Source organism: Montipora foliosa, chromosome 13 (assembly GCF_036669935.1).
Source record: "Montipora foliosa isolate CH-2021 chromosome 13, ASM3666993v2, whole genome shotgun sequence".
Lineage (NCBI taxonomy): Eukaryota > Metazoa > Cnidaria > Anthozoa > Scleractinia > Acroporidae > Montipora > Montipora foliosa.
The window spans coordinates 13604555-13618988 of NC_090881.1; the positions used below are offsets into that span (position 1 = coordinate 13604555).

The 14434-nt window shown below is 40.4% G+C and overlaps 2 protein-coding genes across 2 annotated transcripts; one reads left to right on the plus strand and one right to left on the minus strand.

The window, feature by feature from the left end:
* Positions 1-237: 237 nt before the first annotated feature.
* On the minus strand, positions 238-2516 carry LOC137981739 (uncharacterized). Its single transcript, XM_068828797.1, has 3 exons — positions 2173-2516; positions 1107-1329; positions 238-978 (listed from the first exon to the last, which is right to left on the minus strand). Exons 1-3 carry the CDS (start codon positions 2514-2516, stop codon positions 238-240), a joined length of 1308 nt encoding a protein of 435 aa, XP_068684898.1.
* A 3885-nt stretch (positions 2517-6401) lies between these two features.
* On the plus strand, positions 6402-10751 carry LOC137983950 (substance-K receptor-like). Its single transcript, XM_068831107.1, has 2 exons — positions 6402-6469; positions 9671-10751. The coding sequence occupies exon 2, from the start codon at positions 9671-9673 to the stop codon at positions 10616-10618; it is 948 nt and encodes a 315-aa protein (XP_068687208.1). The 5' UTR covers positions 6402-6469; the 3' UTR covers positions 10619-10751.
* The last annotated feature ends 3683 nt before the right edge of the window (positions 10752-14434 follow it).

The window sequence follows — 14434 nt, forward strand, 5'->3', positions numbered from 1 at the left end:
CAATTGACAAACTTTGACGTGTTGACATATTACAGACTGGCAGATCCCGCTTGTTGGCTTGTTGCGAAAAATATTTGAAGCATAATAAACACAATAGCCTCAATTTGGCTTTAGAAATATGCTCGGATATTTGTCCTGGGACATTATCAGTTCCTCGAAGCTCACAGTTTTCCTCGAGCTTCGCTGTCGGAAAACTGTTCGCTTCTCGGAACAGATAATGTCCGCGGACAAATTTATTCACGGTATTACTTCACTAAAAATGCTCTTCCAGTGAGGCGCGCACTGAGAAAGGCGGGATAACAGCATGCGGTGGTTGACGGTATCGAGAGCTTCTGACAGGTCCAACAGCAGCAGCATCACAACGTGATCTTCATCAAGAGCACGTAAAATTTCATTGTGCACCCTCAAATGCGCAGACTCTGTACTGTGTCCCACTTTATATGCAGACTGGAAGATCTCCTGGAGCTTGTTTTCCTGTAGATGGGACGACAGTTGAACAGCCACGACCTTTTCACCACACTTGGAGAGGAACATCAGAGTAGAAATAGGTCTGTAATTGGAGTAAAGTTCGTGGTGGAGAGAAGGTTTCTTGAAGGAGGGTCTAACAATGGCTCGTTTCATGTCAGCAGTCACAATACTGTTTTGTAGTGAACAGTTCACAAATTTTGTGATGAAGGAAAGAAGAAAATCCAAACAGTTCCTAAGGACCAATGCAGGTATCGGATCCAGCGCGCAAGCCTTCACGCTGGACTTGCAGATCAAACTAGAGAGATCATCACAAGATACCAGATCGAAGTAATCAAGTTTAAGACCGTAGTACAACAGATTATCAGGGGTGTGGTGGACATTGCCCCTCTTGACTTGCAATTTATCGCGTATTTTGAGGATCTTATCGGTAAAAATGTCAGCAAAGCTATTTGCCAGAGCTTCACCATTGTCATAATGAAATAACTTGGATTCCGCAATGTGATGAGGCAGCTCATCAAATGTCAAGAACAATCACTTAGTGTCAAGGTTATGGTCGCCCATAATTCCAGAGTAGTAGGCCATCCTGGCCTGTGAGATGGAATCATTGATCAGTCGGCACTGTGCCATAAAACGCTCACGATGCACCTCGTTTTCTGCCAGCGCCGTTCCAGTTCCCTTCTCTTTTGCCTCGCATCTCCTATATCTTCGTTGCTGACATGTTTACGCTCGAATGCCTTCTTAGGGATAACAGGTGAACAGCTGACAAGAAAATGGACGGTGATGACAGGGTCATAAACATTGAAGCCTTGAGCCATTGATTCATCAGCTCTCGTAATGATTAAGCCGAGGGTGTGCCCACTCCTATGAGAAGGAACCCAAATATACTGCTTTAAGTTGAATGCTTCAAGTAAGCGAGGAGATAGGCTCGATTTCCGCCGCTCACTCGAGTTCAGGTATCCTCCCCGAGAAGAGACGGCTGGACGGGTGAGCGATAGATTGTGTCTGTGATGTAAATTCAAAATATAATTTATGCGAAGTTAATAGTTGCGGGGAAATAGCATTAGACATCCCAAAAACACTGATTTTAAGTAAACAGAAATTACATAACAGTGCTTAAAACGTCTGTGCGAAGTTTCCAGATGATACGAGCTTGAGTTTGTGGTTAAATGATCGATGTGAGTTTGAATTCAACCGGCGAATCATCAACGAAATCTTCGGCTGCTTTAGCTCTCAGTCGACCTCATGGGCCCCCTCGTTTTGCCAGCAATAAACTCAGCAGTACTGTCAATTGATCTTGAGGAATTTTACTTCCTCTCACATTAGCGAAGTATGAGGAGAAAATTGCAATAGCAATGGATTTGAAAACCGTATTTTGACCTTGGCGCCAAATGGAAAATCAGTGAAGTTTGCGAACTCAGGCGGTAGAAAACGACACAATTCCCATTCTCCAGCTTCTCGAACACTTTTCGTTGTTGCAATCTTGGATGTTTCCTATCTTAAATCACTGTAAACCTCGAACAGGCCGGGTAAAAGAATACCTTCGCAGCCAAAACATATAATTTATGCCAGACGGATTTGTGCAGGCGAGTTTCTGATTGGCGGAGATTAACAATGGCTCACCTCACGCGTCCAGCCGAGATTTCGGGAGTGAGCGCTGACTTATTTCCCGAAACAGCGGCTGGTAATCGAGCCTAGCGAAGAAACCGCTGTTCAGATCCATCGGTAGCGTCCTCGACATGGAAGTTGAAATCGCCAACCATCAACAGGGAACCAGGTGCTGTCACTAAAGCCTCTAGAAGTGTTGGAAATTCTTCGAAGAAATTAGCGGTGGAGGAGGATTTGTCCGCCATTGTCTGCGGCCTGTAGAAAATAACAAGACGCAGAGAATCCGATGAGTGTCTCAACAGAACGTCAGTGAACTCAAAAGACTTGAAGCTGGTCTTGAGGGAGGATTTCTTCTCAAACCGAACCACACTCTTGCGTAAGCCATCTGGACTTTCGTAAGTCTCAGCGAGTGCTACATTAGGAAGTGGCTGCAGAAGAACCATATTACTGTTTGCCTTAGAACTACATCTACGAGATTGAATGTAGAGTAATACTCGCTGTAGGTCAAGCAATTCAAATTGTGTCCAGACTTCGTGGGCGGCTCGGCTACAGGGTTGGAGCTCCTCAAGAGTTGGCCATTTCTTCCATTTCCCTAACAACTGACATACAACTTCGCCGATGATATGGTCCTGAAAATGGGCTTTCCTTAACATCTCAGGAGATCAGAAATTTCCACTTCAACCATTGGTGTTCTCACTGTATAGAGCCTTGCCTAGTGCCTACAGCTACCCGTAATGTCACAGCGGCCACTCTCCATAATTTATTCAATGCCTCCTTGATAGGAATATCCCCAGCTCCTGTTCAATTCCATGGTCAAATTTCTGGAGAGAATCAAACCAACAACAGCCTCGTACCCATACGTATCTCCGTTGAAAACTAATGGACGCGCGAGGGAGGAAGAGAATGCGAAAGAGGGAGAGAGTCATCCAACGATTTTGGAATTCATCCAACGAATCCTCGAGGTCTTGAATTTGCTAAGAGAATATTCGCATTATCAGTATTGGACTGGAACTAGCTTGCAATGGAGACTAATGCGGGGGAATATATTAAAACGTATTGGCATTTGAAAAGATTCTCCCGCATTAACCTCCATTGCAAGCCAATTCCAGTCCAAAACTGAGAATACAATTATTGTGAATTTGCAGCAATTATGTAAATTTGCAGCAACTTTATTTAATTTGGGAAAACTTTATTTAATTTGCAGCAACTTTTTAATTTGAAGCATGTCCCTTGTGCGTCACCATATTTCTTCGAGGTATCTTCGACAATTATTTGGTGTCCACAATGGTGACAAAACTACCGCTGAACACTTTGAGGAAAACATACATGCATACTGTATTTATTTATACTTGGTAAACTCTTCAGTATATATTACAATAAAAGGTCTCATTACAACACTGATTTATAAGATTGCCGTGTGGGAGCCTGACCGGCAGCTACTATATAGTTAGTCAATTTCCCTTTTAAAACACCCAAGAGGGTCTAAATTTTGCAAACTGATGGGCAAACTATTCCACTACATTGCGCCACTTTAACAGAAAGCAGGATTGCCATAATTTTGTGCTCAGCAAAGGTAACTCAAGTTTCTAGCCTCGGAGTCTTTTAAGATGTGTTGCGTAATGCGAGTACTGAATAAAATTCTGGAGGTACGCTGGGGTGAGTCCTTTAATTGTTTTAAACATTAATATGGCTATAAGCTTTTGCCGCCTTGTAATTAGATTTAAAAGGAAGCTGGCGCTTATGTCATAACTGGAACTGGTAATCGCCCTGGCAGCCCTATTTTGAAGTTTTTGAAGTTTATCAATAAGGTTAAGTTGCATCTGCCCCGAACGGAGCTAGAATAATCAAAACGGGGTACTATCAACGCTTCATAGATCTGGAGGGCAATGCGCTCTGAGATGTATGGTGTTATGCGTTTAAGGGTTGCTGTAGCTGAAGATATCTTCATGCTAAGTTTAACTATATGATTAGAGCGTGAGAGGTGTCCATCAATTATCACGCCTAGTGATTTAGCTTCTTTAACTTTGTTGATTCATTTGGCATCGATCTCAATGTTTATCCGCACGTCATAGAATGAATGTAGACGTTGGTTTGACCCGATGACCATAACTTCTCTGCGTCGCTGAACTCTGAATGTTCACCATTCTCAAGGTCACTCAGTCTGCTGGCTGCAAAGGTTATGTTAGTATCATCAGCAAACAATCCTTGGGGAGGTCAAGCAAAGGCAGTTTGGCAGATCGTTAATATAAACGAGGAATAAAAGTGCTCCAAGGTTGCTAACCTGTGGGATGCCACAAGAAACCGTTGCAGCATTAGACAATTGGCCAGAAAGGCTACATCTTTGACTTCGGTGAAGAAGATAAGAATGAAACCACTTAATACTGATTGTGCTGACACCATATATACGGAGCTTCCGTAATAGAATATTATGGTCGGTGGTGTCGAAAGCCTTTTTTAAGATCGATGAAGCATAGGTCAAGGATACACGTTAAAAGGAACAAGGAATACAGCCTTGAACGAGCGTGACACAATATTATGGTTTGAGTTTTGCAATAGAATTATTGGAATGTGCGTACACATATTTTCTGCTTTTTTATTTGCAGCAACATTCTTTTTACTTTGCAGCAACTATCTTAAATTTCAGCAACTATTTTAAATTTGCAGCACGTCCCTTGTGGGCCACCGTACTGTCTGTACATGTCAATCACCAATTTGTGTTACATAACGCCAAATTTCGATTCCTATCATTACGATTCCATGGTGTAAAACAATGTGCCACTTTAACCAACCACTTTGGAAGCGAATAAAAGCGTCAAAAAGGCCAGTGACAAGTAAACAACAAGTAAAGTAACAAATTTGCCAAGAAATGGACACGTTTTCTTGCAGGCGTTTTCCTCCGTTTCCCTTTGCCTTCCATGGTGCCTCGTGCTTCATGCTCGTTACCTGAAACGCCCGAGCAGGAGACAGAACCAACAAGCCACCTGTCCTTGGAACTCCTAAAACGACATTTACTAGCTTAACAAGTGGTGGTCAGTTTACAGGGGTAATTTCGACCAAAGCAAATAGTAACGTAAATGGGTCAAGCATAAGTCACTTAGGCCAGCATGTCCAACCGAGTTATGCAATGGTTTTTTTCGCGGTCATTCAAGGAGAAATTGCCATACGCAATCATTCGCTCAGTGTCATCAGGCTGTAACTGGGACAGAACAGGATTCAAAGAGACCGTGCTGTAGAATATAGGGTGCTTAATTTGTCAATAATAGCGCTCACAATTTGTCAAAAATAATCTCAGTTGCATTTGTTTGTTAATAACTTTTGACTTATTAGGTCGTTTGGCAGCTTAAATGCTGAAATCAAGATCAAGAACCTAAAATTGGTCCAATGTTAAGGCCTTATCTTAAAAAAAATGTCAAGCAAGGTTGAAATAAACTACCCAAGACGAAAACTGAATTTTTGTCCAATATTACATATAGTGTACTCGCATTTCCATTCAACCGCACATCGATTGTAGAGGTAATCACGAGCACCTAAGGCTGAAGTCTTTACCTGAACATCGCAAATCTCGCAGCAATTCAGAATTACGAAGGCCTGTTTCAAACGTCGCGCTATCGTCGTACCGAACTAAATACAATAATTAAATTCGACCAACGTACGCTATTTCATTGACTTCGAAAAAGCTCTCGACATTGTGCATCGGGACACCCTATGGAAACTCTTAGGGATTTATGACATCCCACAAAAGATCATCAGAATGATACAAGCTTTTTACAGAGATTTCAAATGTAGCGTTCTCCATGAAGGCATACGTAAAGTTGGACGTTAGGGGTGCAGGGATGGCGCGGTGGTCAGAGCACACGTGTCCCGCCAATGTGGCCCGGGTTCGTTTCCCAGACTCGGCGTCATATGTGGATTGAGTTTGTTGGCTCTCTACTCTGCACCGAGAGGTTTCCTCTGGGTACTCCGGTTTCTCCTCTCCTCAGAAACCAACAAAAGACTTGCTTTGTGTTAATAGTTAATTTCAATTTACAGCGTCCTCAATTGGTGCCTCAGCGCTAGACACTAGACTAGACACTGAAATAAAGTTCCTTTATTTTTTATTCTTACACCATGGTTTGCTGTGGAAACCGGGGTTAAGCAAGGATGCATGCTGCCACCGCTATTGTTTTTCATCTGGTTGATGAAAGAAACAACAAGTCACCAACGTACTGGGATTAGATGGAAATTGACAACTGTATTAGAAGACCTGGACTATGCGGATGACATTTGCCTTTTATCCAGCCCTGGATCCCACCTAAGTGAGAAAACAGCAAGATTAAACAACAATGCGTGTAAAGTTGGACTTAAGAACAATACACAAATGGATAAGCCCTGGATGTAAAAGGAACTGCCAAATCAGGTAGAGAAAATTGACCAGTTCTCTTACCTTGGCAGCATGATTGATGTGCAGGAAGGCGCCGATGTAGATGTGAAAGCACGTATTATTATCAATATACGCAGCCAAGTAGAAAATCGGGATTTAAACCAATTAGAGTAAGCCTAGTGTTGACGCGGGAAAACCATTCATTTGCGAAACTCCGGTTTTGAACTGCAGTTTTTTCAGTCGTCGAATCGTCGGCGAGCGAAAACGTCGCCGAGCGAAAACTGAAGAAGTTAGCAGTCAAAACTCAGATTTGGGGCTAGAGAGCAAAAGAAGCAAAAAAGAGAGCCACTTCGTGGGGGGTCAAAAAATTCGAGAAATAGTGCGACAAACGAAAGCTGAAAGTTGACTTCAATTGTGTAACACCGGTTGAGCTAAACGAATTACGAGCCACTTCCACTTAGCTTGTATTATTAAAACTCGCATTCTTGATATCATTTGGCCTTGTTTATTGATAATAATGATAATGACATGACTTTTTTCGGGAATATTGTTTATTTGCGACCTTGTAGATGTAAAGCCAGACAGGCATTTACATCGCTGAAACCAATTTGGAGTTCTAAAACAATTTCCCTTAAGACCAAACTAAGACTCTTTAATTCAAATGGCGAAGGTCAGTGGAGAAAAAAACCCAAGTCCATGCACCTGACTTGGAGTGAAATCCGAAAGGTGGCACAAGACAGCTCCCGTTGGAGAGAGACTGTAGAGGCCTTATGCGTCCCGTGGCGCAAAAAGGACTGATGATGATGATGAAAGCACACCAGTAGTACGACGTTTGAAACAATTCAGTCGGGCAGGTTGTATTAAGGACGTTCGCGCTAGTTGTTTGTGCGCAACGTTACTGCGCAGGTAACGCGACTGTAAATGTCACGCATTACCTCGAGTATCAGTAAAGTTGAGGTTTTAAAACCTTTGCAAAAACCGTGGACGATAAGTCTTGCACAGCGTTGGATCAGAGAAGATCGTAATCAGTCAAAATTGATTTAAAATATTTATGAAAGACAAGTAGACTACAGCACGACTGATATTCGCGAGGTTTTATCAGTCGTGCACTAGTCTACTTGACTTTCATACAAATTTTTCAAGCATCAGTTAAAATAACATGGCAACAAAAACGCCGAGGAAAAAATTCCAGACCGGCAAAAGAATGGCACATTTATTTCCGAATCATCATAAAACTTCAAAGAGAAGTGAGCGGGAGGATGGAAAAGCTCTGGAAAAGGTAGCTGATCGAGTAGACTAGTGGCTGAAAGTATGGAAAACTCGAGGACGAACCGTTGAGTAAATTTAATGGGGCTGTTTCTTTTTAATGTTTTTATTACCCTACGAACTTAAGTTCAAAGTGAATGCATGTTTTTAAAGTTCTTTTCCTTTACTTTCGTGAAAATTGAGCAGTATTTTCGTCCTCGTCCGCTTGAATAGTGCGGACCTGCGTGGAAACAATCAGCGACTGAATTTCACAAAAAAACACACTCCAGAGGATGAGCATGACGGCAATGGAGAGATATTATACAAAACACCAACCAAATGAAGATGATCCCTGCTTAAAACTTCGTTGCTATGCTCGAGAAAGGTTTTTTTTTTCGGTAAAAACCTTTCATCTCTTCAACGATCGATCCTCTCTTGGGTTCTAGTCCTTGCCCGACAGGTCACGCAAAAGCGTGACAAACGAACTTTTCCAAGAGCTTTGCAAAATCACATCGATTTTACTCGTTCAGATCATCGGTGACACCTATTTTTTTAATCATGAATCACTTACTTTACTTACTATCTACAAAATATGATGAAATGAAAAAAATCTCACAGCAAGAAGTTATCTTTTTTTAACATTTTCTTTCCTCGTGCTATCGAATTCCGGTAGTGGTTGCAACGGATAGAGCTTACGAAAACGCTAGTCGAGGATGAACTCTACTGTTAACCACATCCCTAGCGGCATACAATTATCTAAAAATCTCACTCCTAAAAACCTATGCACGGAAACTTTCACTCCAACAGTTTATTTTTATGATTTTCGATGGATGAGCAGATGAGCCTACATCTCGCTATTATGACCGATTTCTCGAAATGAAGGCATTTTTCCACTGCCATTTTCTCCGAAACAAAGTCGGTGACCCTCATTTTTTTTTTTTTCATTTTTGGAGTAAGTACTTTATGACCTAACTCTAGGCGAGAAATGAAGAAAATCTCACCGTAGGAAGATTTTGGCGCGAACGTCCTTAAGTTCGGCACGACTGCTTAACTAGGCAGACCCTGCCGTGTCGCACGGCAGTAGCTCGACTTGGTTTGAAACGTCGTGCTATTGTCGCGCCAAACTAAATTCATAAATTATTTTAATGTAGTTTTGATTATTTTGCAATTTGTTTGCATGCGTCCTAGTTACATACTCAACAACATAAAGCGATGTTTTTCGAGACATCAACCATTGTTATAAATATGCCAACGAGAATCTAATTGGCTGTTAAAACAAAGACTTATTTTGTTCCTTCGTGAGCAAATTTGAATATCGAAAGAAATGTGACGTCAATCTTTGTAAACAAGAAATATCGCTATACACTGTACATTCGACATCATCTGGTAGATGTTCTTCTGATATACATTCGAGTGAATCAGGAGAGAAACAACCAGAAAGTTGCCCTTGAGACGCGAAAAGTTATTTTCAACCTGCTCTCCTGTACTTGTTCAAAACGGTGTTTCACCAGCCAACATTTTTTTTTCCGACGCCGGCACGATCGTGCCACAGTAACCTGCTGAGTTTCGTGGAAAGAAACCGGAAGACCAATAAATGAACACACTTTGATAAGTGATCTTCTCCTTGCAAATAAAATGATGTAACATGGATTCTGGTATCAGTTGCCCTTGCCTTCTGGCGTTTAAAATCCCCTTCATTAAAGCAAACTTCTTCCTGCCTTTCTTTCAGCTGCTGTCCGATATGTGAAACCGCTGGATGGAAGGTTTCAGTTTCCGGCTTTGATTTTGAATTTGACGTGACCCTCCCGTGCTGTGGCCGTGCCACTGCTGGATGAAATTCATTTAAGTTCGACACGGCAGTAGTGTAACGTTTAAAACTGGCCTAAATTTTTCCGAGTACATTATTTAACAATATAAATTTTTTAGAATGCAAATTTATCCTAATGTTCTAACCGTCGTTTTCCTTCTTTTTTTTTTTTTTCCTTCACGCAGATGAGGAATGATTCTGATCTACAAAAGAGAACTTCAAATTTCGAGCTCTTTTCTACTTCAGTGTGCATTACCTTGCTGACAACATTTGGCATCGCTGCTATTGCTATAGTGACACTGAATGCCCTTGCAATCATTGTTTTCCTGAAAGAACGAAGACTTCGCAAGCGTGGCATGTACCTGACGATCAGCCTGGCAATTGCAGACATGTTTAATGCATGGAATGTCGTCATCTGCATTTTCTCTCTGGGAAACGATTGTCGCATTTGGACGATTGACTACGTGTCTAAGCCAATTCAGATCACAGGAGCTTTACTCGCTTACTTTCCAACAGTCTCAATAACAAACCTTACTGCTATTTCTTTGGAGCGAACGCACGCAACTTTTCGTCCATTTACGCATCGCCTCTTAAAAAAGAGGGTGTTTAGAGCAGCCGTTGCGGCTGTTTGGTTTATCGCTGCCCTGTTTACAGTCATCTTTTCGTTACGGATTCAGTTCGATGTCATTTGGTATAACGCAGAGCCGGAGGCAGGTGCATACTTCACATTCATATTATGTTGCCATTTTGTTATTCATGTTTCTTACACATCCATCGCTATTAAATTTTACTGTGGAACTCATCCTCAAGTTATTCATGGAGCAGCCATTAGAGAAAGAAAACTGACCAAGACACTGTTTATGGTAACAGTTGTATCGTTGACACTATTGCTGCCAATACTAATTGCCAACATTCTTGGATTTTTTTTCTCATGGGAGAGTTTTGAAACAATTTCTCAAGAACAAATTTTCCTACTTCAGTATTCTGTAACCTTCTTATTCTGCGCAAATTCATTCATAAATCCATTGCTATATGCATTTAAAATGCCAGAGTTCAAAAGAGCTCTGCTTTTATTATTGCGTTGTAGATTTCGCTCGGAGCCAGTTCAGGTTTTTCCTCTTAATGACATGTAAATTGTGAGATTTTACTCGGTTAGTTAGTGAAGGTGTGTTTGTCAAGTATATAGAATCTAAGGATTGAAATTTTCGCCCGACTACCGTTAGTCTCTGATTTGAGAGGACTTACATTTGAATTAATTCAAAGCAATATGTGTGGAAATGCAAGAAAAGAATGGTTAATTCGAGTACTTTAAAGTTTGTAGTGTATTGTTTAATCGTACGTTTTGAGCATAATAATCAATTTTGAAATAAAATGTGATCCTTGTAAATTCACAGTGAAATTCCAGTCAAAGAAAGTTGATCTATGTATGTATTTATGTTACATACAGTGTCGCATGGTTTGGCAAGCTGCCTGATGGATAGGCCGGGTTTCCTGCAGATTTCTTTTCAATATTAAATTACAAGATATAAGTTAGCCTTTAAAATCTACTCTTGAACACTCAACTGTAAATCGTTCACCCTGTCTCATAATCATAAACATAAAAATAACATCCTTTACTTTTTGTTTTTAAATTGTTTCAACATATTTACTACTTTGCCCTGTGAGTTGAGAGGGCTCAATTCTAGAAAAGAAACAATAAAAAATAACCTTTAATTTAGGTAGGGTTAGGAACAGCAAAGAGAAAAACAAAAAAAAGTCTTTTACACATAATAGTAGAAAAGATGAGAAGTATAGCCGATAAGTGAAACGCAAACTGTCAAGTATTTCAATGACATCTCATAGATCAAATTATAAATGCCTGCACACGAAAAAAAACAAGTCACTATTTTGAAAGAGCGACATAAACGGGACACTACACAGGGAAACTGATATATTTGCGATTCAGACATAGTTGTCCACAAGTAGTTGTACCAGCTTATTCAGACCAGATTTGACAGGTAGTCATCAAATGACGACATCAAGGCAAAAGAAGGGAAATAAATAAGGGGGCAAGTAAGCGCATGACGCAACGCTGCGGTAACCCTAACATGTGTAACAACACGTGCATCGTATAAATTAGGGTTAGGTGAATTAGATGCCAGCCACTTACGTACACGGAGGTTCCTTTCTTGAGAAAGAAAGAGGGGTGTGTGCAGTGCTGGTGTTATGAATCCACCCAACCATCCGGGTGGTAAGGCAAATATATGGCGAAAAGAACAATGGGAAAGACAGGTAGCAGACGAGTTCATTAGAGGTGACGCGTCACGGGACCAATGAGACACTATTGCTGTCAGTTTACATTAACTTAGTTGGATAAAGAGGGCAACACCGGGTTAGCATGTCAGCGAATTCAAAATGGCGCACGTACCTACAAAGATGAGTGAGACCCCTATGGTTTTGAAGCAAGTCAAACAGAATTTGAAAGCACACACATAAGGCTTTGCACACCTGGACAAGTCCACAAATGCTTTGTTCTTTCTTAAACTAAATTTGCATAGAGCCAATCGAAGCGTGAAGAAGGAAGACCAAAAAAGTTGTTTTGTGTGGAGACATAGTTAATCGAGGGACTGGTTATGAAACCTTAGAACCTTCAAAAGCGAGAACAATGTTGTTGCAATCGATTTTGAATTTACCGTGACACTGCACAATCTTTTGTTTTCGCTTCGCATGGGTTCACAAATTAGTTGAGCATAATTTAATCGAAGGATTTGATTGGTTATCTTCCCGTGTTTTGTGCAGGGTCAAGGCCAAAAATACGGACAAAAACATGAGACAAAGGAACTTGTCCAGTTTCATAACAATCTCCATGCATTTACTATAGTGGAAAAGAGCAGCATTCTCAACTCTTAAACACTTTTTAAACAAACGTGAACTCCATTGTTACAACCTCTTAAAGAAAGTCTTTCAACCTCGCGCTTGAACATAGCACGGGTTAATGCAATCTTTTTTGCAGGTATACACAAAGACATCCTTCAGTGCACAGACACAAAGAAAGCCTACTCAACAGATTTAGATAACGCTTCAAAAATTTTGGATTTTGAGAAGCGTTTGAGACCGTTGTATGGTGAAGCGGGAGTTGGTTTCATATCGTATTTCAAAATACCTTTCACGACATTTGACGCAGTGAGCAGACAACAACATACATTTCAAACGCTTCATTAACAGAGACTCTAGTGACAAGTTGATATAAACGATTGTTCTTCGACTATTCGACAACCATAACATTAAACCAAATATGTTACTTTGCGCTTAAACAAATACTGCGACTCTGATAATGCAGTTCTGTCCAGTCATACAAAATATAAAACAATCGAGACCGAACGAACTCGAACGATTTTATTTGTATAACGGTATCCTTAAGTCAATAAAAACACACCAACAATCGTTTCACTGAATTAACAGAGAACGCTTATCACATGTGATATTTGCGAGAGATAGTTCTCTTTAAACAAACCTTAATCCGAAAAAAAAAAAAGGAAAGTTGCGTTGAAAACGCACCCTATGTACAACAAAGATTATACATGAAACCGGTCAAGCAATATTATGCATGCACTGTTCCAATGTTTTTAGAGCAAAAATAAATCACCTGCGCATAAATGAGAGAAGAAAAAGGAATGTTGTTATTCACTTGAGTTCGCTGCTTAACAGACAGCTCTTACTTAAATGTTATATTTGCGAGAGAAAGTTATCTTTAAACAAACTGTAATCCAAAAAAATATTAAGTAAATAAAGGTTTTTTTTAAAAATGTACCCTATGTACAACAGAGATTATACATGTAGCGGTCAAGCAATATTATGCATGAACTGTTTCGGCTCATCCTCGGTGTAAAAACCTGTGAAACTCACAGATGACGTAACACAAAGCAAAACAAAAGAGCAAAAAAAAAAAAAAAAAAACATCAAACAATAACCTAACCCCACCAGGAGGTAACAAAGCAAAGAAAAAGTTTCACAGGTTTTTACACCGAGGTAAGCCCACTGTTTCAATGTTTTTAGAGTGAAAAATTACACACGCCTTAGTGTTAACGTTATCAGTGAATGACTGAATTCACAAAAAGAAAATAATAATAATACGTGCAGTGCCCTTTTTTCAGTACACTCGTTAACATGGATAGAGTGTAATTTGTCTTGGTTCGGGTTTGCTCTCGGAGTTGTGTTTTGCAGGACACTTCTTTCACAGCACACCTCGCGAGCAATGGTTAGATCTTATAAAAGAGTTAAATCCAATCAACCACGGTCGCTTGTTGAGTTTTTATTACTAGATGGACCAATGCCATACTACATTTACCGAACAATATGTATTCCACAAAGTGTTAAGTGTCTAATACTTGATAAATTATCTTTCTTTCTGGTGGATGGTTTGGTAAATTGTTATTAAAAGTTTACGAAGTGCTGCAAGCCGCGTGTGTGGAAACTCATCGTCCAGAGTTTCTTTAAAGGACATATGTCAGAGAATATGATGTTTAGTTGCGTGTTGCGATGGCAAAGTTCACATCGAATTGAAAGATGTCACCGACACTCATGAAGAAGAAAATGCAAAAGAAGAAAAAGAACAAAACCAGGCTCGTCAGTATGGCTTGAGACAATTACTCGATTGGCTCCGCCAACAAACCTGCAAGAAAGATCTTTGGGCGTAATGGAGTAACTTTGTTTAATATAGATTTGCAATGGCAGGCGGACTTGGTAGATTTACAAATTTGAGTCGGTGGAATCAAGGATGCAAGTATCTACTGACCTCTATCGATGTCATTTCTAAATAAGCGTGGATGGTGCCCTTGAAATTGAATACAGGTTCTTCGTTGGTGGTGGCCTTTGGAAGCATTTTCCAGGAAGGTCGTATACCTTCAAAGTTGCAAACAGATACCAGAACCAATTTTAAGAACAAGACTTTTCAAACCTTTCTCAAAAAG

What these genes read in the sequence shown, in the direction of transcription:
- LOC137981739 (XM_068828797.1), bottom strand. Translation starts at nt 2,516, where the DNA reads ATGGTTCTTCTGCAGCCACTTCCTAATGTAGCACTCGCTGAGACTTAC. An exon ending in ACCGATGGATCTGAACAGCG is followed by an intron (nt 1,330 to 2,172) that starts GTTTCTTCGCTA and finishes TCCTTCTCATAG; the next exon opens with GAGTGGGCACACCCTCGGCT. An exon ending in GGCAGAAAACGAGGTGCATC is followed by an intron (nt 979 to 1,106) that starts GTGAGCGTTTTA and finishes ACATTTGATGAG; the next exon opens with CTGCCTCATCACATTGCGGA.
- LOC137983950 (XM_068831107.1), top strand. Translation starts at nt 9,671, where the DNA reads ATGAGGAATGATTCTGATCTACAAAAGAGAACTTCAAATTTCGAGCTC.